A 27835-nucleotide genomic window follows, 5' to 3' on the forward strand; every position below is an offset into this window, starting at 1 on the left:
TTTCTGTTAGTTTTGTTGTTGATATGATTAATTATGCTGATAGTTTTCCTAATATTGAACCAGCCCTGCATTTCTGGTATAAATCCTACCTGGTCATAGTGTATTATTCTTGTGATAAGTTGCTGTAATCTATTTGCTAATATTTATTTAAAATTTTTGCATCTCTATTCATTAGGGAAATTGCCCTCTAATATTCTTTTCCTGTTTTGACTCTTCTTGGTTTAGGTAGCCTCACCCTATTTGTGTCATAAAAAGAATTTGGTAGGACTCCTTCAACTATTTTCCCAAATAGTCTACATAGTAGTGGAATTAATTGTTCTTTAAAATGTTTGATAGAATTCACTTGTAAATCCATTTGACCCTGGAGATTTTTTCCTAGGGATTTCATTAGTGGCTTGTTCAATTTTCTTTTTCTGAGATATGGTTATTTAAATATTTTAATTCCTCTTCTGTTAATCTGGGCAATTTATATTTTTGTAAATATTTATCTATTTCACTAAGATTGCCAATTTTATTGGCATACAGTTGGGCAAAATAGTTTGCAATCATTGTTTAAATTTCCTCTTTTTTGGTGGTGGATTCACTCTTTTCATTTTTGATATTGGTAATTTGATTTTCTTCTTTCTTTTTTTAATTAAATTAACTAAAGGTTTATCTGTTTTATTTTTTTCATAAAACCAGCTCTTAGTTTTATTTATTTGTTCAATAGTTTTCTTAATTTCAATTTTATTAATTTCTCCTTTGGTTTTCAGTATTTCTAATTTGTTGTTTGAAGGTTTTTAATTTGTTCTTTTTCTAATAGCTTCTATTTTCAAGGCAACAACAATTCAAAAGCCAAAAGGTAAGGATGCCATAGTTGAATTAAGCCTCTTGCTGGACCTCTCAGGAACTTATGTCCCAGTGCAGTGATTAAGTGGCACTTACAGGCGTGTTATCACAGCAGTTAACCATAAAAATTAGCCAAAAGAATACCACAAACAGAATCAATGAAGTTCTTAATTCCTTCCTTCAAGCAAGTTTCAAGTACAAGTAGAATTTTATACCTACCAATAAAGAATGTGCAATGCCTCTGGCTCTCCCAAGACTCATACATAAATAGTAAATACATAGATCCCACATACAAACTGAAGTGGATGATGAGGTTCAGGAGTTGAGTCATCCTGAAAGAATTCAAGAGGCAGATATTCTCCTAGTCAAGAGAACTTTATTGACATAAAAGCAGTAGGCTAGCCCTGAAAAGGGGGATATTAGCAGTTTGCAAGAAGACAGGAGTTTGTTTTTATGCACAATTTTTGGGCACTCAGCAAAGAGCAGAGTATGCTCCTTTGTGTGTATTTAACCACAGGTACATGGGGAGGCAGGAAAGGGAAGTAAGTATGCCAAAAAACAGGTCAAGGATGTGATCACAGAATAATGGACTTAGCTTGCAACATTTATTCGAGTATGGAGGGTTGATCACATACATAGAGTATGGGCTAAGGAAGCAAGTTTTTTGTTAGCAAACATAGCTTCCTGTTAAAGGGCAGATTTAGATGAGGCTCTCACAGTTGCTGGGTAGAAGTCAGCCTCGTCATAAACAAAGTGTAAGCTGGTCTCCATTATAGAAGGGAAAGTGAAAGGGTTTAAGCCTTCTTTAATTGAAAGATTTGCTGTAAAGAGGAAATACAAAAGAAAAGGACATTGTAAAGAGGTGGTGGAAAATTAATTTTGGCCAGATGATAGAAGGGACATAAAAAATGCAGAGAAGAATAAGGTGAATGAAGAATAAGGCAATGAATATGTTGTGATCTTTAACACAGGGTGAACTTTAAGTCTTGCTACAGTTGTAAGCTATTAAAGTTTAGAAATTTTAAACTATTAAAACTAAAAACTACACTAAGACTTATGCAACACTCTGTAAAATAAGAATGAAGCCCTTTATGTAGGGGATTGGAGTTGAACCAGACCTGAAGGATTCAACGTCTTATACTCCAAAGAGCGACAATGTGTATCCACAGGTATTATCAAGTGTGAGGTCATCCAGTAATGGTCATGAGAGATATAACAAAAATATTTGTTTCCATAAAATTGAGACAACCACTAGAAAAGTAACCAAGTAAAACTGGATACAGCCTGTCTTATCTTATTTTGCTGGTAGAAGTCAGTAAGTAGAACAAAGGTTAAGCATTATGCTTAATAGGCTCATAAATACTAACTTCTCCACCTCTGGGCGGGGTTAAGATGCCATTTTCTGAACATGTGATATATGTAGGAGGAGGGAGACATGTCAAGGAGTAGATGTGTAATAGGCATGCCAGAAAGTTTTACACTTTCTGGAGTACTCAGCCAATGAGGAAACAGAGGAAGGACTCTGTGGCCAGGATTAGAAGTAAATAGTGAACTCTTGCTTTGGTATGTGTGTGTGTTAGGACACCCATTTTTGCAGCTGCAAAATAAACTGAGCTTTTAACTTCATCCTTCCTGAGTCCTAATGAGTTAATTTCCCACAGTCAGAGGGAGGAAAAACAAGTAATTATCTTTCTTGAATCCCTGTTAAAACCTAAAAAAGTGATTTTGTTGTTGTTGTTGTTGTTGTTGTTGTTGTTATTGATCTGATACAAAAAATATAGACGTCTGCTGTCTTTTCATGGCCTATATTTCTGGCAATGAAAAATTTCCTAACAATTAGAGCTAATCAAATATAGAGTGAGCTGCACCAAGGGACTTTATCTCCATTACAATTCTTTAAAAAAAGTCTGATTTCACCTTTTGTTGGGGAGGCAATAGAGGGCATTCTTGGTTAAGTTGAACTTATAGTTGAACTATATGACTTCTGAAATGCATTCTTGTGTTATGATTTTTTATTCTATCTGGAGTGTGATGGGGAGTTTCATCAGATCTATGGGAAAATTGATAAGCATGTCCTCCTTTTATTTATTAGTATCAATAAATGATATTACCAGAACAAGCAAAGCAAGGTAAGGATAATGAAGTCCTATAGAAAAAAATAAATGGTGATCTTAAGTGTACAGTTTATGCTATTGTTTAAAAAATAAGGGATTTAGAAGAGAAAGGTAGATTTGAGAAATGAATAGCTAACTAATAAGAATTTCAGAAAATGGACTTTGGTTTTCTGGTTTTGTTGTTTTTCATTTCAGTCATGTCTGACTCTTTGTGACCCCATTTGGGCTTTTCTTGGCAAAGACACTGGCATCATTTGCCATTTGCTTCTTCAGCTCATTTTCCAGGTGAGGAAACTGAAGCAAACAGAGTTAAGTGACTTGCCCAGGGTCACACAGTAAATGTCTGAGGCCAAGTTTGAATTCAGGAAAATGAGTCTTCCCTGGTTAAAGCCTTTTTTTTTTTTCCGGTAGTGTCTGATTTTTTGTGACCCCATTTGAGGTTTTCTTTGCAAAGACACTCGTGTATTTTGCAATTTTCTTCTCCAACTCTTACAGAGAAGAACTGAGGCAAACAGGGTTAAATGGTTTGCCTAGGGTCACACATCTAGTAAGTGTCTGAGGCCAGATTTGAACTCAGGAAGATGAGTCTTCCTGGCTTCAGGCCCAGTGCTCTATGCACTGTACCACCTAAGTGCTCATCTGGATTTCTTGCCCACAGTTTAAAAATACAAGGATGATGGACACTTGACTAGGGATTAACTATATCTAACCAGGTCTAGTCAAAACTCAGTCAATTTGTCTACTTTTACAAATCTCATCAAAAGGATTTTAATTTGAAAAGGATAAGAGAGAAAGAAAATTGCTCACATTTATTGGCCAATCCTAATGTGACAGAGCAGTAGTCTAGTTAAGGAAAAAAAAAAAAAGAAAAAATGTTGATCATTCATCCTAAATATATGCGCATTTGCTTACTTGTAAGTATAAATATATGTAAATGTGCTAATAGTATAAACATTTTAAAATGTACACAGAAATATTCATTAAAAAAGAATCAAACCTGAGATTTGGTAAAATCGTTTTGGCAGCTATATGAAGGATGAATTGGAGAGGGGAGAGATTAGACAGGGAGGCCAATTAGGATTCTATTGCAATAAACTAATGATGAAGTAGCTGCCAAAAGAAATAATTGACTATCTTAGATTCTTTTAAAAAGCCATATTAATGCCTTTTTTATTTATATTACAATAGTGTGCACATAAAGGAATTTCCTCATCTACCATCTGTTTAAACCTTTCTATATAATGGAGGGAAAAACCTAAACATTTAACTAAAAATATCTGATACAATGACCAGACATGACTAGTACTCATTCTGCTCTAGTAATATCCCATCTTTCTGTAATACGTAAGAAATATGTTTCATACTGTGTTCCTCTGAACCATCCATTGATTTTCTGATAACTCAGATTGGAGTTTCTTTTTAGGAATCTTTCTAAAAATTAATGTTCAATATTTATTATTGTGCAGTAATAATCCATACATTAATATACTATAGGTTTTTCCCACCAATCATTCTCTAATTGATGAGTAGCCAATTTATTTTCAGTTCTGTGCTCCAACAAAAAATTCTGTTTTGACTATTTTGGTATATATTGGACCTTTGTTTCTGACTTTTATTGTCTTTAGATAGGGAGTATGGAGAATTTAAATGCTCATATTACATAATTCCAAATTGATATGTAGAATATTTAGAACAATCTATATTTCTTACAACATTGACTATTTTTATTTTTGTCACTTTTATGAGTGTTGAATATATGTTAAAACTTGAGTTATTTTAATTCCAGTATCTCTATTAGTGATTTGTGAAGTTTTTAAAGGATCACTTATAGTCTGTATTTTTTTAAACTTTTCATATCAGTTGAAAATACGTATTGAGGAATGGCTCTTAGAGTTATAGATTAGGGTCTGTCTCTATTTTGTGTAACAGATTGTCACTGACGGTACTTGATATTGTTACGACCTTTCACGTATCTATTTTGAACTTATATATGGTATGAGATGAGTCTAAAAGAAATTTCTTCCAAAAAGCTTTCTAATTTTTTCACAAGTTACTTCCAAATCATCCTCCCTCCAGCAATTTATGTTATTGAGTTTGTCAAACAATAAGATACTGCTTTCAATTGCTTCTTTTCCTTGCCTACCTAATTTATTCCACTCAGCTACTCCTCGACATTTTAGCCAGTATGAAATAGTTTTGATGTATAGTGCTTTATAAAATAGTTTGAGGTCTGGTCATGTCATGTCACCTTCATTTGTACTTCTTCCTCATAATTTCAATTGAGGTTCTAGACCTTTTGCTCTTCCAAATGAATTTTGTTATTCTTTAGTGTAGTTTTAAAAAGCCGTAGTTGTCTCCATTTTTTTGAATCAAACACCCCTGTCCATTAAAAATAAAAATGAGCATAATCTTTCAAAATCATATATATGGATATCTGCATTTACTTTTTTATAAATTACCTACCCCTAATAATGTACTAATATTTTGAAACTCACACAAAAATAGAAATAAAAAGATGAGATAATGATGAAATAAAATTTCATCCTATATTCAATGGAGAAATGCTGAGAGATTAAAAGATTAAAGTAAGTATGATGGTATTGGAGACAATCTTCATTACTGGCTATCATTAGAAGGATTTGATGAGACCTATCTTCTGATTAGTTGATCGCACAACCCTTGGGATTTTGACATGGCTCTAAAGTGCATTTTGGCTCCCAATTTGGAGACCATTACTATAAGGGTACCCAAAGATAATTTGATTGGTATAGAAATCAATCTGCAAATAAATTGTGTCATTTTATTATATTGGAATAGTTCAACTATAAGCACTAGGTAACTCTTTGATCATTTAAATTTTCCTTTATTTCTCTAGATGGTCTTGTAATTACTTTTATACATTTTGAGTGTTAGTATGTTAGGTGTGAAATATTTCACATATTTTATCGCTATTTGTAGTAGAATTTCTTTTTATTAGTTCTTTTTGTTTTTTTTGTTAGTACTATATGTAAATGACAAATTGATGGTTTTATTCTGAGTTCAGATACTTTACTGAAGGAGTTAATCATTTCGCCTAGTTTCTTTACTGATTCTTTGGATTTTTCTACATGTCATCATGTCCACACTCTTCCTTCCAGGAACTCATATTTTAATGGGAGATATAACATGTAAACAATTATGTACAAACAAGATCTATGATAAACAAGTTAATGTCAGAGATAAGTTATTAACTTTAAGGGTGACTACTTCTTACTTAAGAGAGAAGATGTGTTGCAGAAGGCGAGATTTTAGCTGAAACTTGAGGAAAGCCAGGAATGCTTTTCTCCTGTTTGATTTTTTTCCCCTTCGCCTACAAATAGACTGATTTCTCCACAATCCTGAAAAACAACAACAACAAACCAACAAAGAACACTTATGTGGCCCTTCTATTCAATCTATCTCCTTTACCAACCTATCACTATCTTTCTTCATATAGCTGATCCCTCTACTCTCTTTCTAACAATTTTCTCCTCAAATTCTTGGAATCTGGCTTCTTCCCCCAGTATTTCCATTCATTCATTCATTGATCTGCGATCTAATCAATGCACATAAAGTATGGTTTAGGCTCAGAATTAAATAAGTAGAGACAGTTCCTCCGTTGATCCAGATTTCAATCTATTCATGACTTTTTGATTCTTGTTCATGTCCTCCATTAATCCTCTCAAAAGCGTGTGTCTGGGTGCATTAAAGTCCTTTTTCCAGACCTTTGAACCTTTTGCAGATACTAGCATATAACTTAGCTTATATATCCATTTTATCTTTTAGTTTTACTACATGACTTCTCACCTCTTTTTTATTATAAATTTCTTCATTATCCTTTATGTCATTTATTGTATATGTCATCATACATAATATGCTGCAGTATATTTAGGCCTATTATACATCTCTCCAGCACTTTTGATTCATTGCCACAAAAAGATGGTTTACTTTTTCAGCGATTGTTTACAGTACTTTCAATTTTTCCAAATGCAATAAAGCCTCTTGTATCTTCCTATTTAATTCTGAGCCAAACACATTGTTCACCTGCAATGCCTGCTCAAGGCATTACATACAAGTAGGCAAACCCAATGGTTGCCCATCCAACTGTATACCATAATATGTTCAATATTACCAATTACCAATTCAATGTTATCAATTTTTTTCTGATGTGGAATGCTAGGCAGATAACATATGAGTTCTTGTGGGCAAAATCAGTTCTATATACGCTACATATGACACTGTATATGACTATATTTAAGAACACTGGCCTTATAAACATGAGGCCATCAGTTTTAATTTCACCAGAGCCTTAAGGTTTATAAAGAAGCTGAATGTCCTTAACAGACTGAGTCCCTGTCCTGCTATATATTGACTCTACAATATATCTCTCACTGATTTTGAGGATTAGTGTTAATCTTAATCAAGCACTGTCCTTTGGAGGCCAACATTCCACAGCAGCTGGGCCTCAATGAAGAAACAGAAGAGACAAAGCCTGGATCCTAATTTAATAAATGGTTATTAATATAATAGAAAATTTCTCTCATTCAGCTGTATCCTTTATCTTGACCTTACACTCTCACATCTCTAACTACTGATTGGACACATTGAACAGAATGTCTTTGAGATATCTTAAACTCAGTGTGTCCAAAACTTAACTCGTTCTCTTTCCCCTCAAATCCCCTCTTCTTCCTAACTTTCCTATTATTGATGAAGGTACTACCATCTTCCTAGTCTCTCTGGCTTACAACCTCAATGTCATCTTAGACATGTAACTTGTATACTTTCCACATCAAATCATTTGCCAAATCCTGACATTTCTATCTTTGTAACAACTCTCAAATGCTCCCTTCTTATGTCCTCTGACATTGACACTATCCTACTGCAGGCCCATGTCACCTTATGCCTGGACTATTGCCATAGTCCTCTGATTTTTCTCTCTGCCCATTTCAGTCTATCCTCCACTCAGCTGTCAAATCGATCTTCCTAAAGGGCATCTCTGATGGTGTCCCTTATTCAATATACTTTAATGGCTTACTATTACTTCCAAAATCAAATATAAAATCCTCTTTTGGGCTTTTAAAGCTCTTCATAACCTGAGACTTTACTATCTTTCTAGTCTTCCTATACGTTATTGCCCTCTATTTACTCTGAGATCCAGTGACACTGACCCTCCACTGTTCATTGCACCTGTCACTCTGTGCATTTTTATTGGGTCCTCCCATGCCTGAACCTCCCTCTCTCTCTCCTCATCTCCCCTTCCTGGGACTTTTACGTTCTACAAGAGGCCTTCCTGCTGCTTTTTAACCTTAGCACCTTTTCCTCTGAGATCACCTTCAATTTATGCTGTAGGTATCTTATTTTTATGTAGTAATTTGCACATTAACTTCCCCATTATACTGTGAGCTCAAGAGTGGGGACTTTTTCTTTTTGCCTTTTTTTTTTTATCTCTATTGCTTAGCACAGTGGCACAGTGGTTGGCACAGAATAGGCATTTAATAAATGTTTGCTGACTTCTTAACTCAACTATTCCTGCCTTAGATTATATGATCCATGAGGTTACTTACTGCTATAAATCCAATGCTCCCAAGCCATTCTCCTGTGAAGCCATATGGCTGCAAATCATGGAACTCCATGATCTCAAAATTATGAAATTCCATGATCCAAACTAGAAAAGAAAGACCCATGGCAGGGGTAATTAACTGACAGAATTTTGGGGGAAAAGATATTGAGTTAAGCTTTGGACATGTTGACATGATACATAACGGGTATAATTTGACTGAATCTTATTATTACCAATTATATGTGAGAAGACCATGCATGATAGAAAAGAAAGGTGGGATGAAATGGTAGGAGCTGTATCCTAAAGCCTACCCCCATACAAGTAAGATAATTTTTCCTTTTATAGGCAATCATCTTTTTTTTATTGTACTATGTTATGGAAATGCTTGTTTTATTCCATAAATTAAAAATAGAATTCAAAGAAAAAAGCTATTGGGAACATCCTCCATTCTTGATTAGATCAGACAACTAAAGGTTCAATCCTTTTATTTCATTTTTTGGCCCCTGAACCAACAAACATTTTAGTTTGATGAAACAGCTTTTAAGGAAGAATTAATCCATTTAGGGGAAATAAGAGAAGAATTATATAGGAGAACAATAATTGTGATAATAGTCATAGTAGCTGACCTCAATGTAACTCTTTAAGGTTTGTAAATCTCTTTACATGCATTATCTTATTTGATCTTCATAGCTCTGTGAGGTAATTGATAGGAGTATTATTATCAGAAGATTACAGGTCTAGAGTTGGAAGGGGGCTTGGAGATAATTTAGCCAAATCCCCTCATTTTACAGTTGAGGAAACTGAAAAAGTTAAGTTACTTGCCTAGGGTCATGCAGCTAGTTCTGAGGCAGAACTATAACCCAGGCCTTCCTGATTCCAACTCTATTTGCAATCCATACTGTCTGATAGAGAACCTACACTGATGAGATAGATCCCAGACATACTGAAGTTTTCAAATATTGTCTTTTATTTCAGATTGAGACATAGCTTTGATATCCTTTCTGAATAACTTAGTCAAAAAGATTGAAAGTTGGATAGTTGATAGGATGGGAGTCTAACACTTACCCCTCTGTTTCTTCTCCATATAATTACATTGCATATTGAAGGGGTTGTCTTGGTTTATTCTTTGTATAGTCCTGGTTTGTGTTCCATTCTCATAATCTATGTCTTTGTGATCTTAGTGACACAAAGCTACCTTGGCTAAAGTGGTCTTCTGCTTTGGGGAATTCTACATGCCTGAAAGTTTACTATAGCCCTTCATCACTCAAAGAGGAAGAGGAGGGTATGCTAAAGGAACAGGGGTTTGACATCAGTAAATATATAAAGTAAATTGAATTGGAAGGGCAAAATTAGTTCTTATGGTGGCTTTCCTTGTTATCATCCTAGGAATGTATCTAGGGAAACCTGAAGGTGAAATGTTAGAAGTAGAAATTCTGAGACTGTTATGAGCAGCTGACATTGTTAGGAGAATTTGGTGCAGCCTTACTTGTATAAGCCAAGGATTTTCATTGGAGGAAATTTCTAACAGTGCCCAGATCCTTGGTGAGCAGGCTGTATTTATGGATTGTAGTCAATTCTATATCTACTTTCTTGGTGTGCTCCCCTCTGCACTTGGAAGTTAGTTATCAGATGTTATATCTACAAATGCTGCTAAGATGGAAATCCTGGGGAATATTAATGAAACCTCTCTGGGAAAGAATCTTTGTGTAGCTGAATCTGCATAATGTTATCTCAAAAAAAATGTCCTTAACTATGGAGAACAAGGCCTTTTCTTGGTTTAAAAACAGCAGCTCTAATCTTAGTTACTGAATTTGCTTCGAGCACAGAAGCCTGGAAGCCAAAGGCAGTGAGAAGAGTGCACACAGAATAATCACAAGAACTTTTTAAGTTCCTTCCTTTTTATAGAATGTTCTTAAACCTCCCCAACATGATGTTTTTGCACTGTTTCTGTTTCTCTGTTGCTCTCTCTCCATCTTCATCTACCCCTGTGCATCCACATAGACACACATCTGTTAATTGTAATGAGAAGTACATGAAAAATCATGGACATTGAATCTCGAAGGTTTAAAGTAACTTAGTGGCCATCTAATCCAATCCTCCCCATGACATCCTCAGCAAGAAATCTTCCTTTTTCTACTTGAAGTTCTCTATTGGTGGAAAATTCACTACCTGGCAAGGCAGGCCATTCAACTTTGGTGTTGATCTATTTTTTTCAAGATCAAACAAAGAATGAAATTGCTTTATTAGTGAATGACAGTATTCATGATGTTTCCATAAAACTTCCCTCAAACTCCTTCATTACAGTAATTTAATTTTTTTATTTCATTAAATATATCTGAATTACATGTAAGTAATTTTTAACAATCATTTGAAAAATTTTTGACTTCTGAATTCTCTCCCTCCATCTCCTCCTCTCACCCCTCCTCGAAAAGGCAAGCACTTTGATTTCAAATATATATGTGGTCATGCAAAACATATTTCCATATTGTTGCTCTAATTTTTTAAGGAAAATGTTCCATATATCAATCTAAATCTGATGTTCTGCAGTTCTGTGGGATATAGGGATTTAGAGAGTCACAGATTTAGAGTGGAGAGGACTTTTACTCCCTCATTTTAAAGATGAAAAAAACTGAGGGTTAAACCTCAAGTGACTTGTTCAAGTCACAGAGTTTATATGTAGCAGAACCAGAATTTGAACCCAATTCTCTGACTCTAAATCCATTGGTATTTGCATTATTCCACTCATATAATATTTGTCTTTGTATCTTTCAAAATGTCTTTTAAAATTATGTCTTCCTCTCACTGCTCAACCAATCAAACAATTTAAAAATCCCTTCATTACAAACATGCAATAGTCCAGTGAAACAAATTCCCACATTGGCCATGTTCACATCATTATGTATTATCAGTCCATTACCTCTCTGGAAAGAAGTGGATATCCACCCGATGTTCCTGCTTTTGTCTTTTGAAACAAAGAAAATGTGTCTAGTCACCCTTTTTCATGACCACAGAAATATTTGCAAATGTGATTGTCTCCCTTAAATTTACTGTTCTTTTGGGTAATCTTCTGAAATTTATTTTATCAGTCTTGCTCACTATCCAATGGACATTCATGAATTCAAACACATTTATTTATTTATAATTTATTTTTAGTTTTCAACACTCACTTATATAACACTTTGAGCTTTAAATTTTCTCCCTCTCCCTCTCCTTCCCCTTCCCCTTCCCCAACACAGCATGCAATCTGTTATAGGCTCTACTTATTCACATATTAAACATATTTTCACATTAGCCATGATGTAAAGAAGAATTAACTCTTCTCAGCAATGCTCAAGGATCTAAGACATACTCAAACATGTTTATTAAGATCATGCCATGTGTACTGGGGTGCATGAGGTGTTCACAGAGGACTAGCATCTCTGGTTTAAGGGCTCACTGAGCCCTTTTCAGGGCTGCTCATCCACCTTTGGTGTCCAACTGCCACCCAGCTCTCACCTGTGACTCCAAGAAGCTGTAGCATGCCCAGTGGCCACACCTGGGTAAAATTGTCTCAGCAGATGGGCTAAACCAGATTACACGTAATCAGCAGGCCTTGAGCCCATTAGTGAGTTTGGGGGACGTCTACTCCAAGCATGTGAAGTCTTTCCTTGACAGATGGGGTGAATGAGAACAATTTGTTCCAACTGCCATGAAGGCAGTGAAGCAGGGACTGTGGGGTGCTTAGAGATTGGTCAGACATCAAAGATGCCAAGATCATTCACTGTATCCTGGGCCATCACTAGTAGTCTTAACTTTCACTTTGCCACTAGACTTCAGTGACTGTGAAAGAGAGAATAAGGCTAATGACCTTAGGCAACTCTGCCTCACTTAAATCCAATTCACACATCAAAACATCACACTGTGATGTCATTGGTCCTCTTTGAAAACAAAGGACAAACAACAACTATGTGTACTGCAATGCATTGCCCTAAACTCTGGCATTAATCTCTTATGGAAGGGAGCTTACATCCTATTAACAACAAGATATATGAAGAGAAAAAACAGCATCAATGACTAGAGGACTCAAGAAGTGGAATATAACCCTTTAATGAATCTAGAGATTCTAAAGAGTTAAGGAGGGAGCACATTTTAGCCAGTGCAAAGACAAGGAGGTAGAAGATGCAATTCTGAGTCTGGGGAACAAGAACATAAATTATTTTGGCTAGAATGTAGGTGGTATGAAGTGGAATAATATGATGGGCAGGGGAAGGAAGATTGGAGACTGAAATTTCTTTTAATGCATGCTTTGGAACTTCTATTTCATATTCAAGGTGATTAGAAGCAACCCAAGATTTTTCAGTAGAGGAATGATGCTTTTTTATCTTGTCAATGTCCTTCCTAAACTATGGTTCCCAGGAATTAGCACAGATATCTAACTATGGTCTATCCCTGTCAGATTATACAGCAGCGCTATCATCTCCATTTTCAAACGCTAACCTGCTTTTAAAGAAGCCTACAATTATATCAGCTTTGTTGTGTTTTACATGATATTTTGTGTCATCCTGATGATGATGCAACTCAACACAAACCTGTAGGTCTTTTTTCACACAAGGAATGTCTAGGCATAACACTATATTATATCTAACGTAGCAAATCTTACTCCATCATGTCTTACATGTAATATTCCATTTCCCAGCTACATTCTTTGGAATTGGTTGTCTGAAATACCCAGAATAGAAATCATCCTCATCTTTACCTTCTAAAAACTATAAAACAATGCTCCCCCCCCCACCTTCTGGTACCTTCTAACTCATTTGTCCCAATTTAACATCTATTTATTTTGTATTTATGTACATTTTCTACCTTGATAGAATGTAAGTTCCTTGGGAGCAGGAACTATTTTATTTTTGTCTTTTGCATCTCTGATGATTAGCACAATGCCTGAATATAGTAGGTATTTAATGAATTCTTATTGTTTGATAGCTTCCCTATCTTGTGCTTGTATGGTTGTTTTTTGTAAATCCAAGTATATGTCACGTTATTATATTTAATCCATTGCTCCAGACTTATAAGAATTTTTTCAATGCCAGTTTTACTATCCAGCTTCTGTAACTATCTTGTTGAGCTTAATATCATTTAAATATATGGTACATAGTTTCAATGACATCCAAATCAGCGATGAAACTTTCAAAGTCAGAGCCAAGAAGGGAGCCTCAGGACACTCATTAAGAACCTCCTTTCAGGTTAACATGAGTCCATTCATTGATCACTGAAATTTGGGTGTGCTCTTTAAAACATTTTCAGGTACACCAAAAATGTATTATCAGGGTGCTAAACCTAGAGTCTGGAAGACCTGGAGTTCAAATCCTGCCAGAGACACTCTCTAGCTATACAACTGTAGGCAACCTCAATCAGCCACAATTTCCTCATCTCTAAAATAGATACAATAATAGTACCTACCTCGCAGGGTTGTTGTGTGGACAGCATATAGTAATATTTGTGAAAGCATTTTACAACATTAAAGCATTATATAAATGCTAGTAATTAATATGATGTTGTTATTAGTATGTTAATATGGATATGTATTTATACATATATATATATATAAAATCTCAATTTTATCTATCTTCTCCATAAGAATATCATGAGAAACTTGATAAATTGTATTAATGAATCAAAATGTGCTACATTTACAATATTCTTTTGTTAAATAGTGCAATAACCCTATTAAAAAATAAATTAGGTTAGTTACCCTGGCATGTATTTTTAAAAATTAGCCCATCTTGCTTTTCACGGTTGTTACTTCCTTTTCAGGTGCTTCTCAAAGCATATAACTGACAGGATATTTCAAATGACCCAGGAAAAGTAAACAAACTTCATAGGAATGATGTAAAAGTTCAAATAAGATTGTATTTGACGAGTAAAGAACCTGTTTTTTTAACATTAATATAACATATTTAAGAGTCAATTTATCATTCTACTTTCATTTAAGAAAGTAGCTGATATATCAAATGTTATTGGAATGCATAAAATCAGGAATCATAGACTTATAGCTAGAATGGATTGCAGAAGCCATCTAGTTCAATCTCATTTTAAAGATACCGAGGCCCAGAAAAGGATGGGAGGGAATTTGTAGGTCTTTTCTTCCAACTCTTGTTTCCAATCTCTTCTGGCTACAAATATGCTCAGGAATTCCTAGCCACCCAACAACAACAACAAAAGCAGAACAATGACAGTTTGCTTTAACATTTCCGTTCCTCTGACATAGGTCTTTTCTCTGTCATTCTTTCATTTCACTGTTAAACTGCGAGAAAGAAGCCTGTATTTGCTTCCTCCACTTACTGAAGTTTGAATTCCATCCTTAATGCTCTATTGACACTACATTCCCCAACGTCACACATGACTGCTTTTTCAATCTAGTGAACTTTAAAAAAATCCAAGAATCCTTCCTCTTATCTTTCTGTGTTATCTGACACTATTGACTAGCCCCAGTTTGATACGTTTTCCCACCTTGGCTTTTGTGTTTCTGCTTTTAGTTGGTTTTTTTCTTACCTAACTGACTGGTCCTTCCTGATTCATCACCATCCTCCCAACTCTCTTAAGACTCTGTCTTCAGCCTGCTTCTTTCTCCCTCTATAGTTTCTTCTTTGGCAAATTTTTCCACTGACTTCTTTATCCCCTCATGGAAATGATTGCCAAGTCCATCCATGATCTTACCTTCAGTCAATCAATCAAAAAACTTTTATTAAGCACTTACTATTTATTATAGATGCTTAGAGGTGGGCTCCAGGAACACAAAGACAGAGATGAAAATAGTTCCTGCCTGCAGGGAGCTTACACCACTAGGTCGAATATATAGCAATATATAATTGGTAATACTAGTAATAACAATATAACAAACGCATTTATATTAGAGCTTTAGGGTTTTATAAAGCTCTGTATATATCATCGAATTTGATCCCCACCATAACCCTGGGAGGAAGGTGTGATTATTATTCCCATTTTGAAGTTATGAAATCTGAAGTACACTCAAACAGTAATTCTCTGAGGAAAGAATTTAAGTAATCTTGATTTCAGGTCCAACATTCTGTTTGCTGCATCACTTTTCCACTTAAATAACACAGAAAATCTCCTAACTCTGCTACTCACTACCTGAATGAAATTAAATAATTACATGTCTTTGGACCTCAGTTCATTCATTTATAAAATAAAGAGTTGGACTTAGATGATATGCAAGATTATTGCTTGCCCTAAATCTTACCATCTATGATACAGGGTGGAAAATTGGATCAGTTATTTTCACCCTAAAACTATCCCTCTTCTTAATTTTCCTATGTTTGCAACATTTCCATTGGACTAATTGAATCGTATAATCATCATTTTGTTTTTTTAAACATATTTTTATTTGTATTTATTTACTTATTTTTCACATTGACTAAATTTCTTCCTATATCTTCTCTCCCAGAGAGCCATCATAACTGACAAATATTTTTAAAGAAGGGAAAAAAAGGAAGTAAAAAATCAGTATAAGAAAAAAAATATGGCAATATATGATATAGTTCACATACATAGGCTCCCAACTCTATGAAAGCATTGTGAAAGGTCTTCTTTTTTGGATTCATACATTTTCTTTGTAATTTTTGAACATTCGTTTTCTATTGTTCTGTCATTTTTCTTTTCATTTAGATCATTGTAGTCATGTATGTTATTTTCTTGTCTTTGCTTACTTTATTTTGCATTAGTACATGCAAATCTTTTGAAGATTCTCTGTAGTCTTCGTATTTATAACTTTTATAGCACATTATATCCCATTATATTCATGTACCACACTTTGTCTCTTCTGTAATCGTACACATCTACTTTGTTTTCACTTCTCTGCTGGCACCTAAGTGCTGCTATAAATATTTAGATGTATTTGGAAACCTTTTTTTTTTTTTGATTAATGACATCCTTGGTGTATATGCTTAATAGAAGAATGTCTGGATGAAAGGTTATGGACATTTTAGTCACTTTATTTGCATAATTGATATTGCTTTTCAGAATGGTTCTAGTAATTTATAGCTCTACCAACAATGCATTAGTGTGCATAGATTCGTTTTAAAGTCCTCTCACCTCCTCACTGAATCATTTTAATGTGTAATAAGTCCTACCTTAATGATATTCACATATCCATTTCTTTTTCCCCACTCACATGGTCACTTGGTCTGACCATGCCACTTTTTGTTCAACAACAACCTTCAAGGTTTACTATTGCTTCAAAGATTAACAAAAGAAAAGGAAAAGAACAACAAAAAAACCCCCTTCTGACTGTATTTAAAGTTTCCTGCTATTTGTTTCTTCCCTTCATGTAAGTTTTGTTCCAAATAAATTATATCCCTAACTTTTATTTTCTCCTGATTTCATCCTGCATTTTCCCACCTAAAATAAATTGTCCACCTATACCTGAAATACACTCTCTGTTGATTTCTGTCTTTTGAAATCTTCTTCAAGTTTTTTTTTAAATTTTTAACCTCTTCCTTTCAGCTTTCCCTGATTTCCCAATAGGTGGAAGAGATCTTTTTCTCTTCAAATTTTCTTTGGTTGCTCCAATCTTCCCTTTACACCATCACATTCTACCTTATATGATGCTTATTTTGTACGTGTGTGTATATATACATACACACGCATCTACATATATACATATATGTATATGGACATATATACACATATACATATATATCTACATCTCTCTCTGTATATATGTGTGTGTGTGTATACACATAAATGCACATATATGCATGTATGCTATTGTTCAGTCATTTATGCCCAGCTTTTTGTGACCCCACTTGGTGTTTTCTTGGCAAAGATATTAGAGTGATTTGCCATTTCCTTCTCCAGCTTATTTTATAGATGGAGAAATTAAGGTAACCAAGGTTAAGTAACTTGCTCAGGATCACACAGAAAGTAAATGTTTGAATTTGGATTTGAAATCAGGTCTTTCTCATTTCAGGACCAGTGCTCTATCCACTGTGCCACCTCTCTCCATCTCTGTCTCTTCGTCTGTGTGTGTGTGTGTGTGTGTGTGTGTGTGTGTGTATACATAAGTATGCACACACCCTCATATTCTCTAACAGCAGAGTATATCTATCCATCTATCTATCATCTATCTATCTATCTATCTATCTATCTATCTATCTATCTATCTATCTATCTATCTATCTATCCAGCCATCCATTCTGTTCTTAGATGGTAAGTTCATTGAGGGAATGGATTATGTAATTTTTAACCTTTGTGTCCTCAGTGACTAATATAGATTGACCATTATTGTGATTAATATGTTTAAGAAATTGAATTGAATTGAAATAGTGTAAAGTAGACTATTCAGGTACAATGTGGAGTCTGAGCCTTCAGTAGCAGCATTGAAGTTCAGGCACAGAAGGTTACTTTGTCAGATCTCCCCCTTCTCCAGTGTCACCACTACTGCTTCTATGCATTATTATCATTTTAAATGCTATGATAAATCACATTTGTTTTTGTTTTCTTTGCAGCTTGGTCCCTGGAATGGCTTTGGTACACTAATAGAGTTACCTGAACCTAAGTTGGGTTCAAACTTGTACTCTCTTATCATGGAAGAGGATTGTGAACTTCTTAAAATCAATGCAAAGGAGTATGCCAAGATTAAAGAGGTACAATGGCTATATTCCCTGGTGTAAAATAGTTATATATAATATAGAAAATGTAATAATGTTACAAATTATGTAATTTTAGATATTGTCATATTACATAAGACAATGTGATACATCATATATTAGCTTATTATGTGTATATGTGTATCTGTGTATAGAAACATATAGTTACGTATATATTTTTGTTTAATCATATATACTTGTATATAATATAATATACATTGAATTAATTATGTAATATACACAGTCTATTGTGATATATTTTATCTTATATTCTATTATTAAATATAATATATATTATTTTATGTGTACACATATAAACAGATATCATATGTTTCTATTTATATATGCTTATATATTATTATAATATATTACATATAATATAATATACCTTGAGTGAATTATATTATATAATATAATATAGCATACTATAGCTTATTATACCATATTATATTATCTTATATAATATAAATTATAACATACTAAATGTTACAGAATATGCAATATATTATGATATACTATATATGAACATACAAATGGAAATATTTATATATGATACACATTTATATGAACATGTATATGTAGACATAGATCTGTGTATATAAATATTGTGTTATAGATATATATTTCTATATATGCATACATATCTATCTGTCTATCTATCTATCTATCTATCTATCTATCTATCTATCTATCTATCTATCTATCTATCTATCATGACCTGGCTGTGTTTAATGTATTAGGGAGGCCTACTCTGTGTTTGTCATAGTACAGTCAGATCTAATGCGACTCACTTTTATTTTTGGCCAATTCAAATTCAGTCAACATTTATTAAATGCCTTTATGCAAGAAGCAGCAGTATGCAAGGAGAAGAATCATTACTATAAGTAGTGTGGGGTTCTTAGGAGTATGTTCATTTGAGACTTCAGGTCTCCTCAGATTTCATATTGTAATCATTAGAGTTCAGATTTGTGCAGGCTATGAAAGCAGTGAAGTTTTATGATTCGTTTCTGCAGAGGGAGACAGTGTTAATGATATCTTCCAAAGTACAAAAAGTCCTGAAGATTATTTCACTGCATTAACAATTAAAAACAGAAACACATAGAGGTTTCCCCTCCCATTCATCTAAAGGAGACTGAATGTTTTCAGAGGCTCAGGTGTTTGCTAAACTTGAAGATCAAAGGATAAACAACCTAATCAGGGGAAAAACAAAGGATTAGTGGAAAGTTTCTTTTGAACCAAGCTATGACTATCAATACCCTATTATGCCATTTATTTTCCTGCTACTCCCAACACTTCCCAGAGGTTTAAAAAAAATGATGCCTGTAGTTACACAAGGGTGCGATCACACACCTAGTAATAGATCATGATCCTGTCTCCTCTAACCCATGAACTCCCTGGTGTACATATAGCCCCTACAGGGTGTAGCCCAATACATCTGCTAATACTGCCTTGCAGAATGTGAAAAGTGAACTTTGGACAACAAAGAAATTATTTCTGGGGTATATTGTTGTGCCCTGCTGTGAACTTTAAGTGGACTCCTAGAAGGTAAAATGCCCTGGAAACCTCCTCCCCCACTCCCATAATAAACTCACCAGATAGTGTTTCCATTATTTTAATAATATTTACTGTTACTTTATATGAGAGTTTTCATTTGCTGGGACAATTATAATAATAATTTAACTTCATATGGTGCCTTCGTCATATTGACCCAAGAGAACTGAGAGTACAAATGTTGCCTCCATTTTACTGAAGGGAAAGTAGGCTCAGTAACTATAAGTGAGTTAAACATGGCTCCATAGCTATTGAAGACATAGTTTGAACCTGCATCTCCTAAACATACATTCATTATTCTTTCTACTTCATCACATGGTCTCTCCATTACAAGGTTTAAGAAGGTGGGAAAGAAACAAGCATTTATTAAGCACCTACTATGTGACAAGAATTGTGCTAAGCTCTTTACAAATGGTATCTCATTTAATTCTTACAAACCCTACAAGGTAGGTGCTAGTATTATCCCCATCTTCAGCCTAAAGAAACTGAGGCAGGGAGAGGTGAAGTGACTTACCTAGGGCCTCACAGTTAGTACATATTTGAAGCTAGATTTGAACCCAGATCTGCCTGACTCCAGGCCCAACATATTATCAGATGAGATATTGTAAAACACTTGACCATACATGTTATGTAGTAAGCACTATATAAATCCTTATTCCCATTCCTTCCCTCTGTCCACTGTGCCATGTGGTAGCTGTTCACAAAGCAATGTTCCTATTTCTTATGGACTCTGAAGACTCATGCTGCCTTTGATCACTTCTTTCTTCCTCTCTTTACTCTTGTTAGTATTATATCCTTCCATCACGGAACAGATACTTCTGGGTTATTAATTGGTCCTGTCCCCATGATAAAACCTGAGGTGCCTACTCATCTCACTGCCTCACTCCTCACTCCACTCCATCCTCTACTCAGCTGTCAAGTTGATTTGCCTAAAGCACAAATCTGATAATGTCATATTCTGTCTCCTCCCCTCCCCCATTCAATCAAATCCAGTGCTTCCCTATTGCTCCTGAAACTATATATGTGTGTGTGAGTGCGCACATACATATACATATATATACACATATATACATATATGTATATATACACAAATACAGGCATATATACATACACTTATGTGTATCTATCTATCTGTGTATCTATCTATCTATCTTTTAATGCCCTTAAATACTACATAATCTGGCCTCTTCTTACCTTTCTTTTCCTCTCATATATTGCATCCACCATGTACTCTGTGGTCCTCCCTGGCATCCCTGCTCTTCCTTGTACATGATGCTCCATTTACTGACTACTCCCATTTTCTTTGGCTGACTCTCATGCTTGAAGGACATCTTCCTAGTGCACAACACTCCATCTCTTCTTCCCTCCTTTATCTCTGCCTCTTAGCTTTCCTGGCTTCCTTCAAATCTCAGCTAAGGTCTTACCTTTCTACAAGAAGACTTTCCTGGTCCTCTTTAATCTTAGTGCCTTTTCTCTAAGATCATGTCCAATTTACTGCTCACATATCTTGTTTGCTCATCACTATTTGCATGTTGTCTCCCTTATTAGACTGTGAGATCCTTGAGAGTAGTGTCTGTCTTTTGCCTTTCTTTGTATTCCTAGCACATTGTCTGACACATTATATGTGACACTTAATAAATGCTAGTTGACTATTTTTTTGACCAAGTGACCCTAATGGAGCAAAACTGTAATATCTAGGGCTATAATTGTCAAAGTTAGAGCTCTATTTGTCAAGTGTCAATGTTTAAAAGAATTGCTCTTGGTCACATAGCTAGTAAGTGGAAGAGTTGAGATGGGAGCCTGGGTCATCTGACTCTTTCCTCTGTATTGTGCTGACTTGTAACTTTCAATAATAAATCATGGGTTTCCTAGGACAGTCCTGATTTTATGACAACAAAATGTACTTTCTAACAAGAGACTTGCCAAAGGAATAACTGTCTATCCAGAGCTTTTGTTCAGGGAGTAAGATCCAGGTAATAATAGTGGAACGGCAGATCATACGGTAGGTTGTATTCAGATTAGGGAGGGTCTTAGAGAAAATTGAGAGCTATTAAAACTTTTGAGTATTGGAATAGCATGAAAGCAATCTTTTAAAAAAATTGATATGGAAGGATCTAAGACATCTCCAAAGGCCTCATGATGGAAAATGCTATCCACAAAGAATAAAGAATTATGGAGTTTGAATGCAGACTGAAGCATACTATTTGGTATTTTTTTTCTTCTGTTGTATTTTGCTTCTTCTTTCTGATGGTTCCTCCTATTGGTTCTCATTCTTACCTACAACATCACTAATGTAAAAATATGTTTAATAAGAATGTATATGTATAGCCTATATCAGATTATGTGCCATTTTGGGGAGGGTGATGGGGAGGGAGGGGGAAAAAATTTGAAACTCAAAAGCTTATGGAAGTGATTGTTGATAATTCAAAATAAATTAATTAAAAATTTTTTAAAAAGAGGGGAAAAAAAGAAAATTGATATTGTAGCATTACTAATGCCTAGTGCAGGACTGTGAGGGGCAGAGTATCAGGGACTCTTCCCCTCCATTTGCACTGAAACTACACTTGTCAAAGTCCTCATTCTCTTCCACCTCATTTATTGCCTCTTTGATTTTGGGCTCTCCTTCCTGTAAACCAGTCTGAATACTCCTAATAAAACTAATCTTTCTATAATACTTTGATCAAAATCTTAAATACATAGCAGTCACTCAATAAAGACTTGTTGGTTGATTTCTAGAATATAAAGAGTTATGGGGGCGGAGCCAAGGTGGCAGAGTGAAAGCAGTGACTTGCTTGAGCTCTCCTCCAAACGCCTCCAAATACTCATAAAAATGGCTCTAAACAAATTCTGAAGCAGCAGAACGCACAAAAAGACAGAGTGAAACAAATTTCCAGCCCAAGACAACTTGGATGATTGATCAGAAAGATGTATCGTGCAGGGCTGGGAGCGCAGTGCAGCTTGGGCATGCAGGCCACAGCAGGGGCACACAAGCCACAGCAAACCTGGAGCAGGCCTCAGAGGACTGAATCTCGGGCAGCTGTGGAGGTTTCCAGACTCCTCAATCCACCAATGCCAAGACAACTTAGAAGGTCAGTGGGAAAAGTCTGTTTCTGTTGGTGCTGAGAAAGGAAGGCGTGGTCTCAGCTCCATTCCTCAAGAACATGGCCGGGGGGGGCGGTAGCTGCTTCCCGAGCTTCTGGCCCACAGACTGAGGGGGAATCCAGTAGCTGATCAGAGAGGGATAGCAGGGATCTCTTTGCCAGTGCTGAGGCAGGAATCTCTTGCTTTTCCCGTGTTTGGATCTGGACCACAGTTCTGGGCGGCGGTGCTGGGGTGAGGACGAGTGCTGGCTTGGTGGAGCTTGTAGTGGCTGTGAAGAGGGACCCCTCCTCACAGTTACAGGACAGAAAGGAGTACCTGTAGTCTCAGGCCAGGAAAGGAGTAAACACCTCGTCCCTTATCATACCACTTTGGAAGAACTGAAAATTTACAGGTCCCTACAAGTATCTCTGAAAACAGCTGTACAAACCCCCTGAACCTGGGAAAGTACATTCTCCACATTGGAAGCAGATTCGTACCTTAACAAAGAGTTTAAAAACTCAAGTAGTTAGCCAGGATCATGAGCAAGCAGCGCAAAAAGAGTCAGACTATGTTATCTTACTTTGGTGAAAAAAAAGATCAAAATATACAATGAGAAGAAGACAACAGAGAGTCAAAGCTCCTACATCCAAAGCCTCCAAGAAAAATATGAATCAGTCCTAGGCCTTGGAAGAGCTCAAAAGGGATCTTGAGAAGCAAGTAAGGGAAGTAGAGGAAAAACTGAGAGTGATGCAAGAAAATCATGAAAAACAAGTCAACAGCTTGCTAAAGGAGACCCAAAAAAATACTGAAGAAAATAACACCTTAAAAGATAGCCTAACCCAAATGGCAAAAGAGGTGCAAAAAGCCAATGAGGAGAAAAATGCCCTAAAAAGAAAAATTGGCCAAATGGAAAAGGAAGTCCAAAAGCTTACTGAAGAAAATACTTCCTTAAAAATTAGAATAGAGCAATTGGAAGATAGTGACTTTATGAGAAATCACGACACAGTAGAACAAATCCAAAAGAATGAAAAATTAGAAAACAATGTGAAATATCTCATTGGAAAAACAACTGACCTAGAAAATAGATCCGGGAGAGACAATTTAAAAATTATTGGACTATCTGAAAGCCATGATCACAAAAAAGAGCCTAGACATCATCTTTCAAGAAATTATCAAGGAAAACTGCCCTGATATTTTAGAACCAGAGGGCAAAATAGAAATTGAAAGAATCCACAGATCTCCTCCTGAAAGAGATCCCCAAAGGAAAACTCCTAGGAATATTGTAGCCAAATTCCAGAGTTCCCAGGTCAAGGAGAAAATATTACAAGCTGCCAGAAGGAAACAGTTCAAGTACTGTGGAAACACAATCAGGATAACACAAGATTTAGCAGCTTCTACATTAAAGGACTGCAGGGCATGGAATATAATATTCTGGAGGGCAAAGGAGATAGGATTACAACCAAGAATCACCTACCCAGCAAAACTGAGTATAATCCTTCAGGGGAAAAAATGGTCATTCAGTGAAATAGAGGACTTTCAAGCATTCTTATGAAAAGACCAGAGCTGAATAGAAAATTTGACTTTCAAATACAGGACTCAGTGAACATGAAGAGGTAAACAGGAAAGAGAAATCATAAGAGACTTATTAAGATTGAACTGTTTACATTCCTGCATGGAAAGGTGATATTTGTAACTCATGAGACCTTTGTCAGTAGTAGTTGAGGAAAAAATTATATGTATGTATATGTAGATATATAGATAGATAGAGGACAGGGTGAGTTGAAGATTAAGGGGTCATATCTGGAGAATAAAATTAAGGGATGAGAGAGGATTATACTTGGAAGAAGAAAGGGAGAAGTAGAATGGGGTAAATTATCTTGCAGAAAAAAAACAGAAAAGAAAAGTCTCTTACAGTGGAAGGGGAAATAGGGTAAGGTGAGAGGGAATGAATGAATCTTATTCTCATAGGATTTGGTTTAAGGAGGGAATAGCATACACATTCAATTGGGTATGGAAATCTGTCTTACCCTACAGGAAAATAGGGGGTGAAGGGGACAAGAGAGCAGGGGGATGATAGAGAGGAGGGCAGATTGGGAAAGGGGTAATCAGAAGTAAATACTTCTGAGGAGACAGGGTCAAAAGAAAGAATAGAATAAATGGGAGGGCAGGATAGGATTAAGGGAAATAGAGTTAGTTTTTCACAACATGTCTACTATGGACGTGTTTTGCATAACTGCACATGTACAACCTATATTGAGTTGCTTGCCTTTTCAATGGGGGGGTTGAGGGAGGAGGGAGGAGAGAAAATTTGGAACTCAAAGTTTTAAAAACATATGTTTAAAAAAATGTTTTTACATGCTACTGGGAAATAAGAAATATAGGAAATGGGGTACAGAAGTCTATCCTACCCTACAGGAAAATAGAAGGGGAAGGGAATAAGAGAAGGGGAGAGAGATAAAAGAGAGGACAGACTAGGGGAAGGAATATTCAGAATGTATGACATCTTGAGGTGGGGGGAAGGGGGAGATGGGGTGAAAATTTGGAACTCAAAAACCTGTGAAAGTGAATGTTGAAAACTAAAAATAAATTTATATTATAAAGAGTTATAGTGGACTTATTTTCTAACTTAATTCAATTTAATTTCTTTCCCTTTTCTTGTTAACCAATCCATAAGCATTTATTAAGTACTTACCATGTGCCAAGCATTATATTTATCATACCATAACCTCCTAACCCCATCTCATCCACTTCCAGAATATATTTGAGGAAGGCAGCATTGTTGTCTGGTTGTTAATGTTTGGATATATGGTCTCCCCAACTAGATTCCAAAGGTCTATGGCAGGGGTGGCGAACCTGCAGCCTCAGGGCCACATGTGGCCTTCTAGGTCCTTGGGTGTGGCCTTTTGACTGAGTCCAAGTTTTACAGAACAAATCCTTTTATTGAGGGGATTTGTTCTGTGAAGTTTGGATTCAGTCAAAGGGCCATACTTGAAGACCTAGAGGGCCACATGTGGCCTCGAGACCCCAGTTTCCCCACCCTTGGTCTGTGGTCAAAGTAAGTTCTTCAAGATCAGGAAGGAGAGATCATTTCTTTTTTCCTAACATTCATACCCTATAACACAGGGCTTCCTGCAGTTGGCATTCCTTTAGTGCTTAATGAATGAGTGGGACTAGGGAGTTAAGTTAAAAGGCAGGGATATTTACCTGAAGAATTGACTAATTTTTTGTGTCAAGAGGAACAGAAGCATGGTGTGAATTGGACACTGGAATTATTAATCTTGAAGCTGAAATCTGCTTCTTGGGAAAATTGTTTTGATTTTCACAGTAGCAGTTTTTTATTTCAAAGTATTGCTATTTCAGTTTTGAGCTTGAGAAGACTACCTTTTGAGTTTGATCTGATAGGGTGATGAATTTATTAAAAACAAACAATGAAATTTTCTTCAAATGCTTCAAAAAAAAGGAATGTTATATAAAGGATTTGTAAGTCTATGAAAAGTGAGAAAAGAGGGAAATAGAATTTAATAAGCATGCCTATGTTTATAATTCTTAAAAGATACAAACATGTTCACTTCTCTATGGTCATAAAAGTGATGATTTTACAGTGAATGTCATTCCTTCAGCATGTGCTTAATTCTACTGAATTCTAACCAGGAAAGAGTGTTTTGTTTTGTTTTTTTTCTTTGCCAACTTCCATGTTTGTGCTACTTTCTTTTTTGCCTATTTTCTTCTTACTATCTTCTTTTTTTACCTGATGATGAACAATTCTGAACTTTCACTTTCTTTCAGGAACAAGTTAAAATGGAAAAACTTACAAGGGAGCAGCTAATCCATAAGTGCCCCTATTATCGAAATTGGCCTAAGCTTTCTGTAGATGAGTTAACTGTCCACATTAAATGGAGGCGATACCCTCCAGGACATGGTAAGTTCCATCTTTTAATTTGTTCATTTCCATTCCAAAGTATTATTAGTGCAAGACATAGACTTAAAAAAAAGTAACAGATGAGATACATTTCTGAAGAATTTTCAAAATTGATTATTTGATTGAACAAGTGTCCATTAGTCCAGGGCATTCAATGTGGTAGAGAGTCGATAAATATTTGTTGAATAAATTAACAATTTACATACAAGTTTTAATTGTTGCAGAAGTTGTTATTGGTCATTTTACCACATTAATTAATTAATATACTACATTAATTACTGCCAGTTAAAAATATACACTAAGCACCTGCTATGTGGCACTGTAATAGATACTAGGGATATAAGGATAAAAGACAATAGCCCCTGTCCTCAAGGCTTTTATATTCTTTGTTTAAAGATGACGTCACATGTATATAAATGAATAAATACATAGGAAAGCCAGTATAGAGAGCTATAATACTTGGGATTGGGTGTTAGGAGGATGAGGGATGATATCTGAGGGGTAAGTGGCACTTGAACTGAGAATTGAAGCAGGCAGGATTCTAAGAAGGTAAGGAAGAAATGAATTCTGGATATGAGGTGGGCCTATGTAAATATATAAAGATGGCAGATATAGTGCTGAATTCATAGAAAAACTAGCAAAACTTTTTGGCTAGGAAAAAGAGTTCTGTTCAGAAGAAATCTGGATGATAATGATATGATGATAATTCATGTCTTTTTGAAGCAATTTAAGTTTACATATTTTTTACAGTTTTGCAAATTCTCATGAGAATCCTGTGAAGGTAGGTTGTATGAATGTAATTATTTTGTCAATGTCTCTCATAAGACACAAAGGGACCTGGAACATGTTGGGGTGGGGAGGTGGGGCAATGTTTCATTTTTCTGGCTTTGTCCCTACTCAGATAATCTGAGAATTTCACTATCTTAACACCACCCAGCATTTTGTGGTCAGGTCTTCTTGAATGCACACTCTTGACAAAATAAAACAAAAATAAAAAGAAAGAAAAAATTCATTTATTTATTTTTAAATTAACTCATTTATCCATCTATTTATTCATCTATCTATGTATCTATTTATATATTTATATTCTCAGAGAATCTGTGAATTTCACTAACAC

At 35.4% G+C, this 27835-nt stretch overlaps 1 protein-coding gene across 2 annotated transcripts in view; it reads left to right on the top strand.

Annotated features, from left to right (window-relative positions):
- The window catches only part of CNBD1 (cyclic nucleotide binding domain containing 1), a 464842-nt gene that overhangs the window by 269387 nt on the left and 167620 nt on the right, over positions 1 to 27835 (top strand). For both annotated transcript variants that reach the window (XM_078151951.1, XM_020970098.2), the window contains exons 5-6: positions 18027 to 18164; positions 26586 to 26718. In XM_078151951.1, the coding sequence (XP_078008077.1) occupies positions 18027 to 18164; positions 26586 to 26718 (271 nt within the window). The remainder of the gene's footprint in view (positions 1 to 18026; positions 18165 to 26585; positions 26719 to 27835) is intronic.

The sequence above is a fragment of the Phascolarctos cinereus genome, unplaced genomic scaffold (assembly GCF_003287225.1).
Source record: "Phascolarctos cinereus isolate Bilbo 61053 unplaced genomic scaffold, phaCin_HiC Scaffold_4;HRSCAF=312, whole genome shotgun sequence".
In the NCBI taxonomy this organism is placed as follows: domain Eukaryota; kingdom Metazoa; phylum Chordata; class Mammalia; order Diprotodontia; family Phascolarctidae; genus Phascolarctos; species Phascolarctos cinereus.